We start from the raw sequence: 16578 nt of genomic DNA on the forward strand, positions 1-16578 counted from the left end.
GATGGCTCGGAGCCTGGAGCCTGTTTCCGATTCTGTGTCTCCCTCTCTCTCTGCCCCTCCCCCGTTCATGCTCTGTCTCTCTCTGTCCCAAAAATAAATAAAAAACGTTGAAAAAAAAATTTTTTTTAAATAATAAAAAAAAAAAAAGAAAAAAAAGAAACAGACGCCAGATGCCAAAATATGAACAGTGTTTCTTTCTGATCCTACGACTTGTATTTTTTCTTTCTGTTCATCTGAACTTTGAAGCCTCGGCCTGTTAGAAGTTGTTATGTTTGTTCTGTTTTGTTGAAGCCACAGGTTCTGCAGGACCCCCCCCCCCCCCCAAAAGGAGTCCTTTCGAGTGCCCTCCTCCCTGGAATTTTTAGGTTCAGCCTGAGTCATGTCGTCTTGGGCCTTTTTAGAGCACACAACTTTTCCAACAATCCCATTTTCTGCCCCGGTCCTGGGCGCTCCCCACCCTCGGCGTCTCTGCTCACCTGCCCCACCCCCTGGGCCTCCAGGCCTGGCCGTCCAGCTGTGCCTGAGTGACGCCATCCCCCAGTGTCTTCCGGACCCTCAGAGAAAGCCAGGCCTTTCACCCCCACCCCCAACCCGCCCTGCTGGGTGCTGTGTTTTCATTCTCGGCTCACAAGGAACCTGCAGAAAATATTTTCTTTGGCAGCCGATTAGGGAGTAGCAGCCCCGGACATGCCTTTCAGGCGACGTCCGAGCCTGGGCCAGCTGCTGGCCTCCACAGCTGCCCCAGGGGCTGTGGCCACGGGCAAGGCCAGGGTTTGGACCTCATCCAGCTTGAGTAAGGTTCTCTCCCCCATCAGGTTCTGAGACGTCCCAAGGCCCCATGGCGCCCTTCTGGCAGACCAAACCTCTCCCAGGCCACCATGCCAGGGGGTTGGCGTCTGGCCTTCCAGAGGCCCACCCCCTGAATGCCTTCTCCCTCTGCCACAGGGTTCAAGGGTATGAGGGCCTCCCAGGCAGGGAGTCAAGGGCCTCATGTCCCCCTCCCCGCCCGAGTGTCTCCTTGTGGGGGCCCTGCCTTCCCTCCCTCTTGGAGGGGCTGCTCCCACTCCCCTTCTGAGCAGGCCTGTCCTTCAGATCTAGGCCCTGTCCAGCTGCCTGACCCTGGCTGGCCGGTCAGATCCACGCTGATAAGAATGGAGCCCTAGCAGAGAATGAACTGGATGACAGGCTTTGAACCAAAGGGCCGGCAGGTTGTAGGGGAGCAGCCGGACCAGGAGAGCCAGGGAGAGGCGAGGGGCCGAGCTGAGTCACCCAGGGGAGCAAGAGGAGGAAGGGGGAAGGAGCCCTGGGGGCTCTCAGGTCCCGGATGCACAGCTGCACCTGTCAGTCTCACCACGTTCTCTGCTTCCTTCCAATAAAGACCACTTTGGCTAAACATCCCACCTGGATGTTTATTCCCTAAACCCCAAAGATCCAGACGGTTACACTAAGGCACCTGGGCTGCCCCAGGTGGGAAGAGCCTTCCTCACCCGCCTCCAGGAGGAGGGCGTCCTCCTCTTGTCCCTCCCTCTGGCTGGAAAGCCCCTTTTTCTGCTCATTCCCAAGGGCCTTGAGCTCTTGAAGAAAGTGCTTTCCCGGGTCTCCTCCCACCCTGGTGTCCAAGGGAGGGGGTTCAGGGCAGAGAGGCCTTCTGGGTCACAAGCAGAAGTCACTGGGCAGCCTAGTTCAGTGGACCCTGATTGGGCATATGGCTGGTGGAAAAGAAAAAGGTAGCATATTTTGGAGTGTGGCAGATTTGGGTTTGAATCCTGGGTCCAGCACTTGTCAGTTTATGCAGCCTGCTCTTTGTTGGCCCCGTGACACCAATGGTGTCCAGGACTTGCCACACCCTGGACCCCTTCCTACACTCTCCTCTAGACAGCACTGCTACGAGGGTCCTGTTTTTCCAAACAAGGAAGCAGAGATGGGAGAGGCTAAGCGATCGTGCACAAGCTTCTCTCAGCCGGTGATGGGAGAGAAACCCTGATTTTTCTGACTCTGGGGAGCTGGTTTTGCCCTAAGAAAAGAAAAAAAAGTGTGGCTCTAACATAAACCCTCGTGAAATAAAGCTAACATGCTTCTCTACACAGAGGAAGAGTAGATAACCCTTCCAAAAAAAAAAAAAAAAAGCTCTTCCCGTATTTACCCAGGAACTACAACATCTGGGATTTGCTTCAGAAGATCCCACTGGGGCCGGTGCTGATGAGCTGATGGTTCTGGAAGCTGGGGATGGGTGGCTCTCCCTCCATGTGAGTATGCTTGCGAGGTTTCATAATACAATGTTTTTTTTTTTTAAGTAGCAAGAAGGGACATGGCCAGGGTGGAGAAGCGGTCTTGCAAAGGATGTCAAGGTGCAGACAGCGAGCCCCGAGTCCCGCCAGGAAGGGAGCCCCGAGCCCCTCCCCACGGCCCGCCGCCAGCCGTGCCCCCTCCCCACGCCTCTCCCTGTTGACTCCCTTGTGGTCCAAGAACCCTCGGCTCTGAGTAATAAATGTGCGCTCTCTCGGCGGGACATGTGTTTCCAATCATTCTCCGCAGTGAGTGACCACCGATGGCTGCTGCCTGTCTGTCCCCCACCTCATACCTTCAGATCCGCCATGACCACAGCCCCGGCCCAGCTCCCACCCCAGGTCTGCGCGGAGCCCCCCCCTCCATGCCCTCCCGCCCACGTGACTTCACGCAAGCAGGCTTGCGTCTGGAAGAGAGTCCTCTGCACCGCCCCTACCCCCGATGGGACAACTCCGACCACCCTGTAGGTCTCGTCTATCCCAGCGAACGTCCCAGACCACCTGCCCCCGCCCTCCGCCGATGCCCTCGCTGTGCCATCAAGCACCCGCACCTGCTTGTACTTGTTTCTGTCCGCGTTTCTGCTAACGGCTGGTTGCTGCTGGAGGAAGAACCGGGCCACGTCTGTTCCCTCTGGGCGCCCGGCACCTGCACAGGCCTGGCAGATGGCGGGTGCCCAACACATCCTTACTGAATCGATGAACGAACAAATGAGCCATAACCTTAAGGAGCAGGGAGTCGACGGGAAGACAGACACAAAGACGAGTAACCTGCTAGGGGACACGCAAGGGGCCTAAGGAGGCCGGACAGTGAGCTATGACCGGGTCATGTCCATCTCCGCTCCCTCTTAGGGCGACCCATTCTCCACGCAACTCCACTGGGCGCCGCCTTCGGCTGGCTGGGCCCGCGGCCTGGGGCACAGCGAGGAGGGATCTTGGGCCACATCAAGGCCCGGTGGGGAAGGAGTGCTCGGGTCTGCTGGAGATCGGGGGTCGGGGAACGCGGGCGCCCCCCTCCACGTCCCCGAGGAGTCAGACCGCAGTCCGATGTGATAGGGGAGCAATGACGAGGACCCACAGCGCGCTCGGTGCAGGAACATCATCACCCCCAGACCCTAGCGCCTCCCCCGTGGGCATCTAGGCCACACTTGTCGGGGGTGTGCTGAGTGGCAGCTGGAGAATGCAGGGGACACTCAGGTGGCTGGCTCTCAGGCTTGCCTCTGGGGCCAGGAACCCTAGGACAGAGCTTGGGGTCCCCGGAAAGAGGAGAGAAGCAGGGGGATATGGTGTGGAACCGCTCCCATGGTCCCACCTGCCTCTGGGGGCTGGACCATCCCTTTGGCATCAGACGCAGGCACCAAAGGGTGTGGAGCCCGGCAGGTCCCCCCAGCCAAGGAGGGGCTGAAGGTGCCAGTGGGCCAGACCCAAACTCCAGAAACCATCTGGAGATGGCCATAAGGACCCAACGACTCACTTTCTAAGGAGCTGCGTTTCTCCTTGCCTCTCACGGCTCTGCTGTCTTCCGATCTTTTCGTTGATGACCAGGGCCACCCCACCCCTGCTCTCTCTGTTGTTCTGGCGTTTCAGCTCAAGGTTGAATGAGCGCCCCTAGGGATTCTCACCCCGTACTCCCTGGGTGCCGTCTCGGGGCTGGGACCGAGCCCGTACATGCCAGGGCTGGTCATGGAGCCTCACGGAAGGCGGCAAGAGCCTGGACCGGTGCTGGTCACCGGGCGAACCTTCAGCATCCCGGAGAAGAGGGGGCCAGGGGAGAGGAGGGGAGGGAAGGAGAGGCAGGAGAACAGGAAGAAAAATAGGATGGGGAGAGGGAAGGAGAGAGAAAGGAAATTCTTGGGCACCGTCCTAATCATAGCCTTGAAATGAAATTTACTGCTGCACTCAGCATGGGGACGCCAGCCAGCACCAACCCCCCTTCTGTTTGGATTAGGCGATGACATCATGGCCACGGCCAATCACTGCCAGCACCAAAGAAGCAGAGGGTGGTGGGGGGAAACCTGAGTCCCCCCCCCCCCCCCCCCCCCCGTGCTTCCAGGGAGGGGAACCTGAAACCAGCAGAAGTCAGTCTCAACACACCCCTGCTGAGCTGGGCCCGCCACTCCGGCTGCCCTGCTCCCTGCCAGCACCTGGTCCCCGGGCCCCGCCAGCTGAGGCTGCCTCCCAGAGCAGGCCAGGGGCGGACGCAGCAGTGCCGGGTTCCCGTCTCTGCTCTGCTCGCTGGCCCTGCTCCCCGACCCGCCCGTGTGAAGGAGGCACATGACACATGCCCGGGGCCAAAGGCAAGGGCTTGGGCACGAGAGAGCACAGAGCAGGCGGCGTGAGAGCGTGAGAGCCGGCTCTGGTCAGGTTCCCCCTGCTCTGTGTTTTGCGGCGACAGAGTCAAAGTGTGGGTCGGCGGGGAGCCCACGCTGGGGGCCTGCCCCCGCTGTGCCTCGCGGGCCGGGAGACCCTTCTGCGTCAAGGCCACCGTGCGGAGAAGCGGTGCCGGCTCAGAATCCGGATGGGACGAGGTCCGCGAAGGCTTCGGCCCAGGGGACACGGCGGTGTGGCATCAGCCCGCCTCCCCGGGGGGGACGGGATGTGATCGCTGCTCCCAGACGGCTCAGGGGTGGCCAGTGACTTCACGGGCTGCCTGCTCACAAAGCAACAGCCTCCCTCGCACCCTCCCTCTCTCTTTCTGGAGTTACTCTAGACTGGATCAGAGCAGCACGGGCAGGCGGTGTTGGGACGGCATCCAGGCCTGTGGAACCTGTGCCCTGTGGAGCAGGCGGGCGGGCGGGCAAGGCCGGCATCCAGGCAGGCGTGCGAGGTGGGTGCCTGGGCTCCGACTGCCTTTCCCCACGGGGCGCCTGCCTGGGAGGAGTGAGGGAGGTGACTGGAGGCAGACAGTGAAGGAGAGAGAGGCCAAGCCCTTGCCTCCGCCCTGCAGGATGGCATAAAACAGCAAAGGAAACCCTGTGGGGAGGCAGGGGCTGAGGGAGTGTAGGTGACCACGTGAGATCACCAAAGTACCTGGCTTGGGGAGCTGGAGCCAGGACAAGCCTTGAGAGAGCCAGGCAGAGAGCCTAGAAAATATCCAGATTTCAGCCCCAGGAGATGCCCGTCGAATCTGCACCTGAAAATTGCCTTCCTCGCCCCAGGGGCAGGATACGATGCTCATCCTGGGTCACCAGGTCCCATCCCCTAGAGAAACTCCACGAACTTTCTGGCCAACACCCTCTTACATACTCTGTCCACGCATATGTGTAATTTCACGTAAATGAAACACTGTGCATACTGTTTTCTCAGGGACGCTTGGAGAAAACAAACCCTTGAAATACGCCTTGCCCTCCCTGTGTCCCCCGAGAGCCGATGTGGACACACGGATACGCCGTCCTGCACAGCTACCTCCCGAGAGCATGACTGTGTCTCTACAAAAACGGAGCCTTGCTTATCTCCTCTGCATTTTGCTTTTCTTGAGTCTGAAGATTTTATTGGTTTCCCTAAGCGAGTGGTTATCAACCAGGCGGTTTTGGTCCCACCCAGGGACATTAGGCAATGTCTGCAGACATGTTTGGTTGTCACAACTTGGTGGTGGTGGTGGTGGGGGGACCCTTGGCATTCAGGGGGTGGAGAAGAGGGATGTTGCTCAACACCTCACAGCGCACAGGGCGCGCCCCTCCCCCACCGGAGATCAATCTGGCCCAGAGATCGGCGTCACCGAGGCAGAGAAGTCAGCCCTGGCCGCAGAGGGTTAATAATTTAATTAATGAGCAAATAGGAACATGGACCTTATAGCGTCCGCTCCTGGTCGTTAAGACGCTGACTGTGCAGAGAGCCACAGCCCATATTCTGGCCACAGTCGGACTCAGCTTCTTGTCACCGTGGATGTCCTGCGGTAAACAGCCCCACCAAGGAACACGGACGACAGATATCTGGGCGGATGCAGCGGGTGGCGGGGGGGGTGGGGGGGGGGGAGGGAGGGGAGCACCACCTGCCTTCTATGGTCATGAGTCAGACGCCCAGAGTGGACAGGGGCCCATCATGACCCTGATCCCTCTCTGGGGGGTGTATGGACACACACACACACACACACACACACACACCCCACCCGGGAGCTGCCCGAGACATCGCCGCTGTTCTGTATCTAGCCTCCTGGGCATGTGGGCCCAACTGTAATGCCTGTAAGTTACACGGAGCGTCTGGCTCTCTGGAACCTGCCGGAAGGAGGTGGAGGCTTCTGCTCTGCTCCAGCTGCCTCTCGGGAGAGAACACTCCATGCTCAGGAGGCAGGAGATCTCCAAACTGAGAGAGTGAGTCTACGGAGAAGACGCACTTCCAGGGCTCTCCCAGTGCTGGGTGGACAGAGCCTGGCTCTCCTGGGCCTGCTGCCCGGGGCCCGTGAGGTCACTCTGACTCTGTTTACCTGACAGGAGCAGGAGGGAGGAGCCATTGGCATTTCCTCCTGGCTCCCGACAGTGTTTACTCTGTCAGGCCAAGCCCGGGACACGTTTGCTGGGTGTGCCCCGACACGGGTAGGACGGGCAGCGGCTCTGGAGGACCGTGCATTGGAAAAGTCTCTTGGTGAGGGAGGCAGGGGCAAGCTGTGAGTTTCCGGTAGACGGTGGTGGGCCCACGAGTGTGGTCTGAGGGTCCCGGAAGTCCCCCCTCCCCGGCTGGCCCGGCAGGTCTGCTTCCCCCTGTCTGTCCTAAGACTCAGCCCAGAGTCAGGCTCTGGGGGCAGATACGAGCCCAAGTCCAGAAGGCGTAATCAGAATGGATCCCGGGGGGAATGGGCCAAGGTCTCCTGCGTGGCTCCCCTACTGGCCCACTCCCCCAATATCAACATAGAGGAGGCTGGGTAGGAGCAAAGGTGACAGAGGGAGCTACCGGCGGCCGGGGGTCTCCTCCCTCCCCACTCTGCACGGATGTAGGCCATCCAGACCCTGTCCTCCTTCTTGGGGGCGTGGTCAGAGGGCAGCCTCGCCTGGCTGTTGATGTTCTACAGCACGTAGCAGACCGAGCGCTCTTGGCGATGGAACATGTGAGAAAGATCACTCTGTTGACATCAGCAGCCAGGTTCTAATCTACTCCTATCCTCAGTACCTTCCTCCTCTGAGGCCTCAGTTTCCTGAGTTGGAAGACAGCACCTGGAAGGCTGGTCAAGGCTGCAAAGAGGAACAGAGAGGCAATCAGGCGGCAGTCAGATGGCTGGAGCCGGTGACGTGGAGATGGGAGATGGGGGTTGGGGGGGGGGGGCGGCTGCTGGGCCCGCATGAGAGTCATTCGATGTGGGGTGGCTCTCAGTAACAGCCAGCACATGCACCAGATTTTAGAGACCAGGTCAGCCATTCAGAGCAATCCGTTAGGAAGGGGGTTCAATCACCATTCTGCGGGTGCGGAGGGCGTGGTGGGACCGCGAGGCGGCTGGGCTGCTGAGTCTGAGATCTGCTGGTGCCCTCTGCCCCCATTCCAACCTTTCAGAGAGGTACTGCGCTGCCCATCTGCTAAAAACCCTCCAGAAGCTTCAAACTCACTCAAAATAAAAGGTGCGTCCCCTCCCCTCCCAGCCCCTCTGACAGCAAATGGGTCCTAGCTGGCCCCTTTTCCCTCACTTCCCCCTCCTTCACTGGCTCAGGGGTCTTTCCACCCGCTGCCCATGGGACTTTTGCCTGTTCTGTGGGTTTCTGAATGCCCTGCTCCTAGGACAGTGTCCCTCTGTAGATGCTCCAGTGAGCACTGTTGATGGAAGGGAGGAAGGAAGACCAGGTCTCTTATTTCCACCCTGGGGCAGCTGGTGTGGCCCTGCTCCCCTCTTGCACGGCCATCGAACCTACCTCTGGGAGCCTCATCACCCTCACCTATACCTGACTGCTCAGGTGTACGTCTTGCCTAAAAGGCAGGGCGCCCCTAGGTTGTCTGTTTCATAAACTGACAAATCGATTTTGGATTCTGCGAATTTCAGCAGCATTTTGGTTGTGCCTGTCACAATGAAAGGATGGGGGGCGGGGGGGGGGGGGAAATGTTATAGTTTTCTGAATTCCCGACTAGAGATCGGACACCATCTCAAAACGACACAATTCTATTTTATGCGAACAAAAGCTGGAAAAGTGACTTTGGGTTTGTCAGGGTGCTAAAAATAACCACTCTGCCTATTTATCTTTGCTCCCGGTTGTGTGCTGCAAAGCGCACACAAACAGAAACCATTTTCTCCCAGCCTTCCAGTATTTTCCAGTTTCCTATTGAAAGTCAGCATCACACAGTTGCGTGAGCAATTACGCCTGAACTGTGCCCTTTTCCTGCACTTACAGCCCTCCTGGATAACACACGCCCTGCGGGCAGGAGGGAGGTCCTGTGTATAACACCACCACCAACCGCAGACGGGGCTCGGGGGCAGCCTCAGTGACAGACAGGTACACAGGGACCCTGGTGGCCACAGTTGGCATCCCATCTGCGCCTCCAAGATCCCGGCCTTTCCTGGAACACAGAACTGTTTTGGGAAAAGTCCTTCAGCCCCACATTTGTGGGCTAAGGGAGGAAACTGTGAGCTGAGCCCAGCAAACGCTTTCCATCCAATCCTACCGCGTCCTGAACTCCAAGGCCCACCCCCCACTGGCTCTTGTTGGCTGGTCAAAAATATGGCCAGTTTATATAAAATCCTGTTTTGTTCATAGTAACCACTCCCCCTCCCCCTCCATCTGAACTGGTCAACCGCCCTGAAAATTCTAAGACCTGCATTTGAGACAGGAATCTTCACTAAGCTTCCTGAGGCCACCTACCAAGGGGGGCATGGGCAGGGGGCGGCGGGGAATGACCCCTGCTCTGAAGCGCACACATCCCTTTGGCTCAATCCCTAGCCGAGGGACCCCAGGGGTGGAAGGGAATCAGGCAGCGTACGCCTCCGGAGGGGAAGGGGCAGTCGGCGGGCGCCTGGTGCCGTTGAAGGGTGGGCTGCGAGTCCCAAGTGCTGAGTCAGGGCCCCGTGGGCGCTGCCCGCCCCGCGGCTGCCACCCCAACCTCGGGCGATCTCGGGGGGCGCCGGGGGGAGGGGGGCTGCGGGGCGCGGCCGGGGGCCAGGTGCGCAGCTGCGGGCGGGGGTGGGGGCCAGACGTGTCCGCCGGTCTGGGCACAACAAAGCCGAGTTTGGGGGAGGGCGGGGAGGCGCGGGAGGCGCGCGGGGAGGGGGCGGCCCGGAGCTGCCGGAGCCGCATTGGCCGCCCGCCACCGGGGGGCGGAGCCGGCTCGCCTCGGAGCGCAATAAAAGGCCGGCTCGGCCCGCGCCCGCAGCGCACGCATCCATAGAAGGCAGTGGAAGCCGCCGGCGCCGGGTCGCGCGCTCGCTCGCTCGCCCGCCCGCCCGCCTCGCCGCCCCCACCCGTCTCCTCGCCGCCGCGTGAGCCGCGCCCCACGCCCCGCGCGCCCCCCTCTCCGGCCCGCGACAAAGACCCGGGAAAGTTTGCGCCGGCGAGCGCGGGCCAGGTGCGGAGGGCGCGCCCGCGGAGCGCAGCGAGCCCCGCGCGGCCCCGGCGCGCCCAGAGGCCAGCGCCCGCAGAGCCGGCGGAGGCGGCCGAGCCCCGCGCCCCGCGCCCCGCGCCCCCGCCCGCCATGGGCTCCGCGGCCCGCAGCCTGCGGCTCGCGCTGGGCCTGCTGCTGCTGCTGGGGACGCTGCTGCGCCGGGCCGACGCCTGCAGCTGCTCCCCGGTGCACCCGCAACAGGCGTTTTGCAATGCAGACGTAGGTAAGGACGGCGACCCCGCCCCGGCCCGGTGCCCGCCTCCCCGAGGGTCCGCGGGCGCCCCGCCCGCCCGCAGCCGGCCGAGGGGCCCACGCCCCGGACCCTGGCCCTCGGGCCTTCTCGAATCCTGCAAGTGGACGCCAAAATCGCACTTTTTTTTTTCCACCCCCTTCCGTCTCCCTTTCTTTGCTTCTCCGCCGAGATGCTCCTCAACCTCAAAATTCCACCGAAATTCCGCTGCAGCTCCAGCCCCAGAGAAGGGAGCCAGGGAACGGATCGGGTTTTGGCAGGCGGAGGGCCCTGGGATGCCAGCGCGGGGGGCGGGGAGAGTGGGGGGACACAGCGTGGGACGGGGAGAGTTCCGGCGCCCGGGGGGCTGGAGGCCTGGGGACCCCGGGAGAAACTTGCACAGATAACATGGAGCTGGCCTTCTGTGGCCAAAGGGCTTCTCTGCCTGGGCCCCTCCCTCCAGCCCCGTCTGGGGGTTCGCAGGATTAAACTGGGGCAGAGTGGACGCTTCCCTCCTCTGGCCGGCTTCCCTGCGCTCAGAGGGGCAGCCCTGAGAGGCAGCTAGAGCCCCAAAGGCAGCTCCTTAATCTGCACCCTGCCCAGGGGGCACCCAACCCAGGGCCGTGGGGGGGGGGGGGGTGGGGACAGGGAGGAGGGTCCTTGAGTGGTTTGCACCCCGTGAGTGCTTTTTCAGGACATGCACAAGAACGAGGCTGTGTGGAGCAAGTGGGATTGTGTGGCTGTTTAGAATCCTCAAGAAAATATCTGTTAACCCCAGGACTCCTTACCCTCCCCCCCCCCCCCCCCGCCCCCAGTGGTGGGAGCAGGCAGGGGAGGGAGGAGAAGCCAGATACTAGGTGTGATCCACGCAGGGGCTGGGACAAGTGGGGAGAAGCCAGCAGAAATGGGAGGAACCAGCTGGGCCCCAGAGGTTTCCATGCAGGCCTCCAACTGCCCTGGTGAGGGTCAGCCAGGTTCTCCTGGGCCAAGTTCAGTTGAGCCAGAAGGACAGATGCCCAGCAGGTGGGCCACTGCAGCCCCCTATCCCGCCCCCCCCCCCCCCCCCCACCCCCAGGCTTTTCAACAGGTTTATGTTCTGCTCCTGAGTCTCAGCCAGCCAAGCATCCGGTTGCCAGGCCACATGTGGTGGGGCTGGCCGCCCTCACCTGTGCAGACAGAGCCAGGGTCTCTGGGTTTCTTCTGTTGTCAGCCATGCCCTTCTCATCCCCCCCACACCCCCATGGCTGTTGGCCACACCCCAGTTGGCCCTCTGAGCTGTTGCCAGCCCAGGAAGTGTTCGTGGGCTCTTATCTGTGGGCCTCACATGGCTCTGGCCACCTGGGCGTGGGACGTGGTCCATGCTTACGGACTAGTTTTCCGTAAAACCCGAGTTGGGGGGAGGTAAGGTCGGCTCCCCGATTTGGCTTTGGTGCTCAGCAGGATTTGAGGGCGATGCACATCGGCCTCCTTCTGGGCTGTCTGCTGGCAGTCCCGGCCTGGCCAGGCCCCTTTGCTAAGAGCGAGGCCATACTTCTGACCATCAGGCCGGGGGGCAGGATGGTCCCAAGGCCCAGAAGGAACCGAGTCTTGCAAGGTGCTTGGACTTGGTTCGCAGGCACCAAGCAGGAAGGGGCTGACCCTGGAGACCACCTCACACTCTTTGGCCCCGGAGGGAGAATTCCTGGCCTCATCCTGGCCCAGTAAGCTGAGGCAGCAAAGGGTCGGGGTCGAGGGGCTTCTCGCTTTGTGGTTCCTCTCTCTTCCGCCTGGATCTCCTGGCATTTGTGTCCCAATTCTCCAAATCAGAAGCATCGGAGATCCTAGACTTTTAACCCCGTCTCAGCTCGGAGGCCGGTTGGGGTACCGACACCAGACTTGCATTGCGACGCCCAGTTCGTTAGATTCCCGTGGCTGCTGTAGCGAATCACCAGAAACTGGGGGGTGAAGGGGGGTGGGCGCTTAAAACAACAGGAATTGCTTCTCTCACAGTGTAGGGGCCCAAAGCCCCAGATCAAGGTGTGGGTAGGATTGGCTCCTTCCGGGGGCCCCGAGGGGGAATTCGCTCTAGGTCTCTCTCGCAGCTTGCTCTGGCTGCTGGTGCTCCTTAGCTTGTGGACGCGTCCCTCCAGCCTGCGCTCTGTCTTTACGTGGGTCCGTCTGTGCGCGCGTCTGTCCAAATCTCTCTCTCCTTAGAAAGACCCCGATCACTGAGTTTAGGGCCCACTTGAATCCAGCATGACATCATCTTAACGTGATCACATCTGCAGAGACCCTATTTCCAAATAAGGTCACGTACGCAGGTTCTGGGTGGACCTGAATTTTAGGGGGAAGCTCGTCACACACCGGCTGCCCCGGTTGGCCCCTCTGTGTTCGATCTCCTTGGGACACAGAGCCGCGACACCCCAGGGTGGCCGTGGACTAAACCTCACGGTGAAGGCCGTGGCCCTTCTGTGTCTGCTTCTCTTTTAAGTCCTGCTTGTATTCCCCAATCTGGCCCAGAACCGAGTTGCCTGGGGCTCTTTTAGAGGCCACTCAAGGCTGGGTCCCTTTGAAAATACAGAGGGCCTGGCCTGGACCTCAGCTCTTGTGGTTTCAAAAGCGCCACAGGTGATTCCGTGCCACCACGGCCGGCTGTGGCCGCGACCCAGGGGCCCGTGAAGGGTGATGGCCTCACGCACGCTGGGGTTACTAAACGCTGACCTTGAATGTGCTGTGTTGGCTCCTTTAATTGTCGGCTGGACGCAGGCTCGTTAACTGGCTTGGTGTCTACGAGAGGCAGTTGGCTTAAGAAATAGTCTGATCTCTGTCTGCCTGCCTGTGTAAGGATTTCTGGGAGCTTGTAGGACCGGAACTGTGCTCAGGAAAAGGAGCTCATGATGAGGTTGTGAAATTTACGATGAAGGGAGCAGTAGGTAAGACCTGGGTCCCTCCTGGAAGGCCTTGTTCCCCATCCTTTCCAGGCAAATGAGGACAAACGGGAAACGTTTCCTGTCTCAGCCCTGCTCCCATGTGCTGCTGGCCCGTCTCCTACCACCTAATGGAGTCCGTGGCCGTCTACCGCGAGCCTGCCCAGCCCCCAGCCCCCGGCACCTGGCCACAGACCAGCTTTGGGCCTTTTCTTCAAGCAGTACCACCACGGAGGGAGCCTCCAGATACTGAGCCAGCTGAGACACTTGGCCAGTTTGGGAGTCCTGGGTCAATCCAGGAGCTCCCTGGATCTGGCAAAGAAAATCTCACTTCTGGCTTGGGTGGCAGCACCCAAGGCCACGTGGCTCCAGAAGAGTGGCCCACGATGGCGTCTTTCTCAGGGTGCTCCCGTCTCCAGACCCTGCTCTCGGCAAACCCCCTGGCGATCTCCGGCAGAGCGGAGAAAGGCCCACCGCCAAGGTCGCTTGCCGGTTGCCGGGCCGAGCGGGCCAGACCGTGGCCACCTGCAGAAAACACACAGCGAGCATTCGGAAATGGCCGTGTCTTCGCTGGACGCACGTGTCCGGGAAGACCAGGGCAGATAAGACTCCCGTGAGTTGAATCAGGCCCTAAGTGCACGGGGGCCGGGTGGGGGTGGCTCTTTAAAACCGCCGTTGGCGACTCCTGTGGAGTGCTTGCTTGCTTGGGGTTGTGTATACCCTTTCACAGCGGGCTGTGTTTCAACAAGCCGTTGCGGCGTGGCCGGCTCCGCCCTACGGGAGGCATTGTCCCCCGCCTTAGGAGGGGACCTCCGGACACCAGTGCCAGGCGCTGTGGGAGTGCTGGGTGTGTCAGGGTGGGCAGAGCCCCGCAGTCCCCAACCCTGATGGCCACACTCCAGGTGCTTTGGGTAAATGATAAATCAAGTACCTGTGTGAGAGGGGAATGCATTTTTAGGATCTGGAAGTATCGGGTTTTGAAGGGAGGGGGGCCACGGAGGGGACTGCAGCCCCTGGGCCCGGGTTTGGACAGTGTCCCTGGAAGGATGCATTCTCCCCAGGGAGTCCCTGGAACCTGGGCTGCTGGCATTTCCCGGGGTTGGGAGACAGAGGGCGGGGATGTGTCCGGGACACATGCGTGCAGGTCATGCCGGGCGTGGCCGGTGGGTGGAGGGAGCTCTCCCCACACCGTGGCCCCTGCCTGTGGGCTGAGGACTTGGTGTCAGCCTGCAGCCGGGACCCGGTCGGTCCTCGGGAATTTGTGGTTGGGGCCTGCGGTCTGTGAGCGGCAGGTGGGCTGGGCCCCTGCCTCTCTTCTGTGCTGTCTCTGCTGGGTTGCCAGGCAGACCCCCGTGCCGGGTGCACGGTCCAGATCCAGTGGCAGCATTTGAGCGCATTGAGAACAAGGATGTGGACCCCTTCCCAGGCTTATGGGGTCGGCAGGGAGGGAGGGCGTGCAGCCACCCTAGGCCAGATGCAGAGCCACTGATCCGATGCCCGAGGCCTGCAGGTGTGGGTGAACCCCTCAGATTCCCAAGTGGCTAAGAGATATACCCGGAGGACCCTGGGAAACGCAGCAGGAGAGAGAAGGGCCTGGAGGAGACCAGAGAAGAAAGAACAGCGTGGTGGGCGGGACCAGTGCTTCTCCCCTGCAACGGACGCTCCCTCACCCTTCCGCAAGCACGTGCACAAGGGACCAAGGGCAGGTGGCCCCATGACTAGGATGGTTTTTCTGGAAAGAGAAAAGCAGAGCTGAGGAGCCAAGGTGGGAGAGTGTGAGCTCCAAATCTGAGGACAGAGCTGGGGGACCATGCACCCAGGCGTGGTTAGGTGCCTCATCCATGGTGGCAGCGTGGGGGTGTGCTGAGCAAAGGGACCACCCACCCAGGGAACGGGGAGAGAGAGTTCCAGGTGCAGAGCAGGGGGGCGAGGGGCCAGATGACCCCTCTGTGGCGTATCACGTGCGATCTGTGTCCCTTCCCGGGGGCCCAAGGCAAGGCTTTGAGGATGTGCACCTGTGGATGACAGCAGGGGTGGCCCCGGGAGTTGGCTAGAAGGCAGATGTCTGAACTGGTCCCGAATTGGAGCCTTGTGGCTCGGGGCATGGGCACTGGTATTTTTTATTTGGAGTGTGTACCTGGGAGAGGGGCAGAGAGGGAGGGAGAGAGCGAATCCCAAGCAGGCTCCACACTGTCGGCACAGAGCCCCATGTAGCTCTTGATGTCTCCAACGGTGAGATCGTGACCTGAGCCAAAATCAGGAGCCAGATGCTTAACTGACTGAGCCACCCAGGCCCCTCATGGGCATTGGTATTTATAAGACTGTCCAGGTGATTCCGGTACGTGCCAATGTTTGCACAGAGCAGTTGTCTCCAGTGTGGGCTACTCAGGACACTTTCGGTTTGAGAAAAGAATGTTCTCGGGGCTCCTGGGTGGCTCAGTCAGTTAGGCGTCTGGCTCTTGATTTCAGCTCGGGTCATCATCTCATGGCTTGTGAGTTCAAGCCCCGTGTCAGGCTCTGCACAGTCAGTGCAGGATTGACAGCTTGGGATCCTCTCTCTCTGCCCCTCCCCTGCTCATTCTCTCTCTCTCTCTCTCTCAAAATAAATAAACTAAAAAAAAAAAAAAAAAAAAAAAAAAAAGAATGTTCTAGATCTTTAGTATAGGCATTGACAGCTGTACTTGTACATAACTTTAAATGGGTAGCTAGGTCTTGAGGCTGCTTGGCCAGACTTCCGTCTTGTCGCTAAAGGGTCTGAGCAGGTGTGGAGACAGAGGGCCGTGGGGGTGTCCGGCCAGGGGTTAAGCAGGTAGATGAGATGCCTAGAGTTTGGGAGCAGAGGTGGCTGGGGGAGGCGGGGAAGGGGGGGCGGGGGACACGGGTCTCGAGCCCTGAAACCGTAAGCAAAGCCGTGTGTCTGTGTGTGCGCACGCGTATGTGTGTGCGTGCCCGGATTTTCCGAGGCAGGGGCGGTGGCTTCCACCAGATTCTCAGAGGGCTCTGTGACCTCCAAGAGCCGGTTCGCTACCGTGGAAACAGCCATTGTATGGCCTGTAGGGGAGAGTGGAGAACGTGGGGAGAAGCGTCACTGGAACCGAAATGCGGGCAGCTCTGAGCCCGGGTGCGGCAGTGGCGTCTGGAGTCCCGGCCATGGGACCCACTGCAGGATTTTGTGGGCGCCCCCCTCCCCCCAACCGTTAGACGTCAGGGTGGGGGAGGGGCACAAAGCTGCGGGCAGGAGAGCGATTTTTTTTTAATGTTTTATTTATTTTTGAGACCGAGAGAGACAGAGCAGGAGCAGGGGAGGGGCAGAGAGACGGGGAGACACAGAACCGGAAGCAGGCTCCAGGCTCCGAGCCGTCAGCGCAGAGCCCGACGCGGGGCTCGAACTCACGGACCGCGAGATCGTGACCTGAGCCGAAGTCGGACGCTTAATGGACTGAGCCACCCAGGCGCCCCGATTTTAAGTGGCCTGCAGTTCTCCAGGAGCCCGTGCCTGCAGTGGGGGAGGTCTCGGGAGACAGAAAGGCAGGTGTAGCGGCTGGTGGGGCTGGTGGGGCTGGTGGGGAGGGCAGGGGCGGGAAGGGCTCGTGGGGGCTCATCTCTGGAGTTCGCCCTCAGTGCCCAGAGACCAGGTATCCCCTCACGT

General features: G+C 60.6%; 1 protein-coding gene and 1 long non-coding RNA gene across 2 annotated transcripts in view; one reads left to right on the forward strand and one right to left on the reverse strand.

The window, feature by feature from the left end:
- Window positions 1-595: 595 nt before the first annotated feature.
- On the reverse strand, window positions 596-4287 carry LOC131497475 (uncharacterized). Its single transcript, XR_009254984.1, has 4 exons — window positions 3757-4287; window positions 2837-3005; window positions 2144-2255; window positions 596-1709 (listed from the first exon to the last, which is right to left on the reverse strand). It is a non-coding gene; the product is annotated as an uncharacterized LOC131497475 (long non-coding RNA).
- A 5314-nt stretch (window positions 4288-9601) lies between these two features.
- Window positions 9602-16578, forward strand: part of TIMP2 (TIMP metallopeptidase inhibitor 2) — a 48172-nt gene continuing 41195 nt past the window's right edge. Inside the window, exon 1 of the mRNA XM_058705145.1 lies at window positions 9602-10017. Coding sequence (XP_058561128.1) covers window positions 9885-10017 — 133 coding nt within the window. The 5' untranslated portion in view covers window positions 9602-9884. The remainder of the gene's footprint in view (window positions 10018-16578) is intronic.

The sequence above is a fragment of the Neofelis nebulosa genome, chromosome 16 (assembly GCF_028018385.1).
Source record: "Neofelis nebulosa isolate mNeoNeb1 chromosome 16, mNeoNeb1.pri, whole genome shotgun sequence".
Classification (NCBI taxonomy): domain Eukaryota; kingdom Metazoa; phylum Chordata; class Mammalia; order Carnivora; family Felidae; genus Neofelis; species Neofelis nebulosa.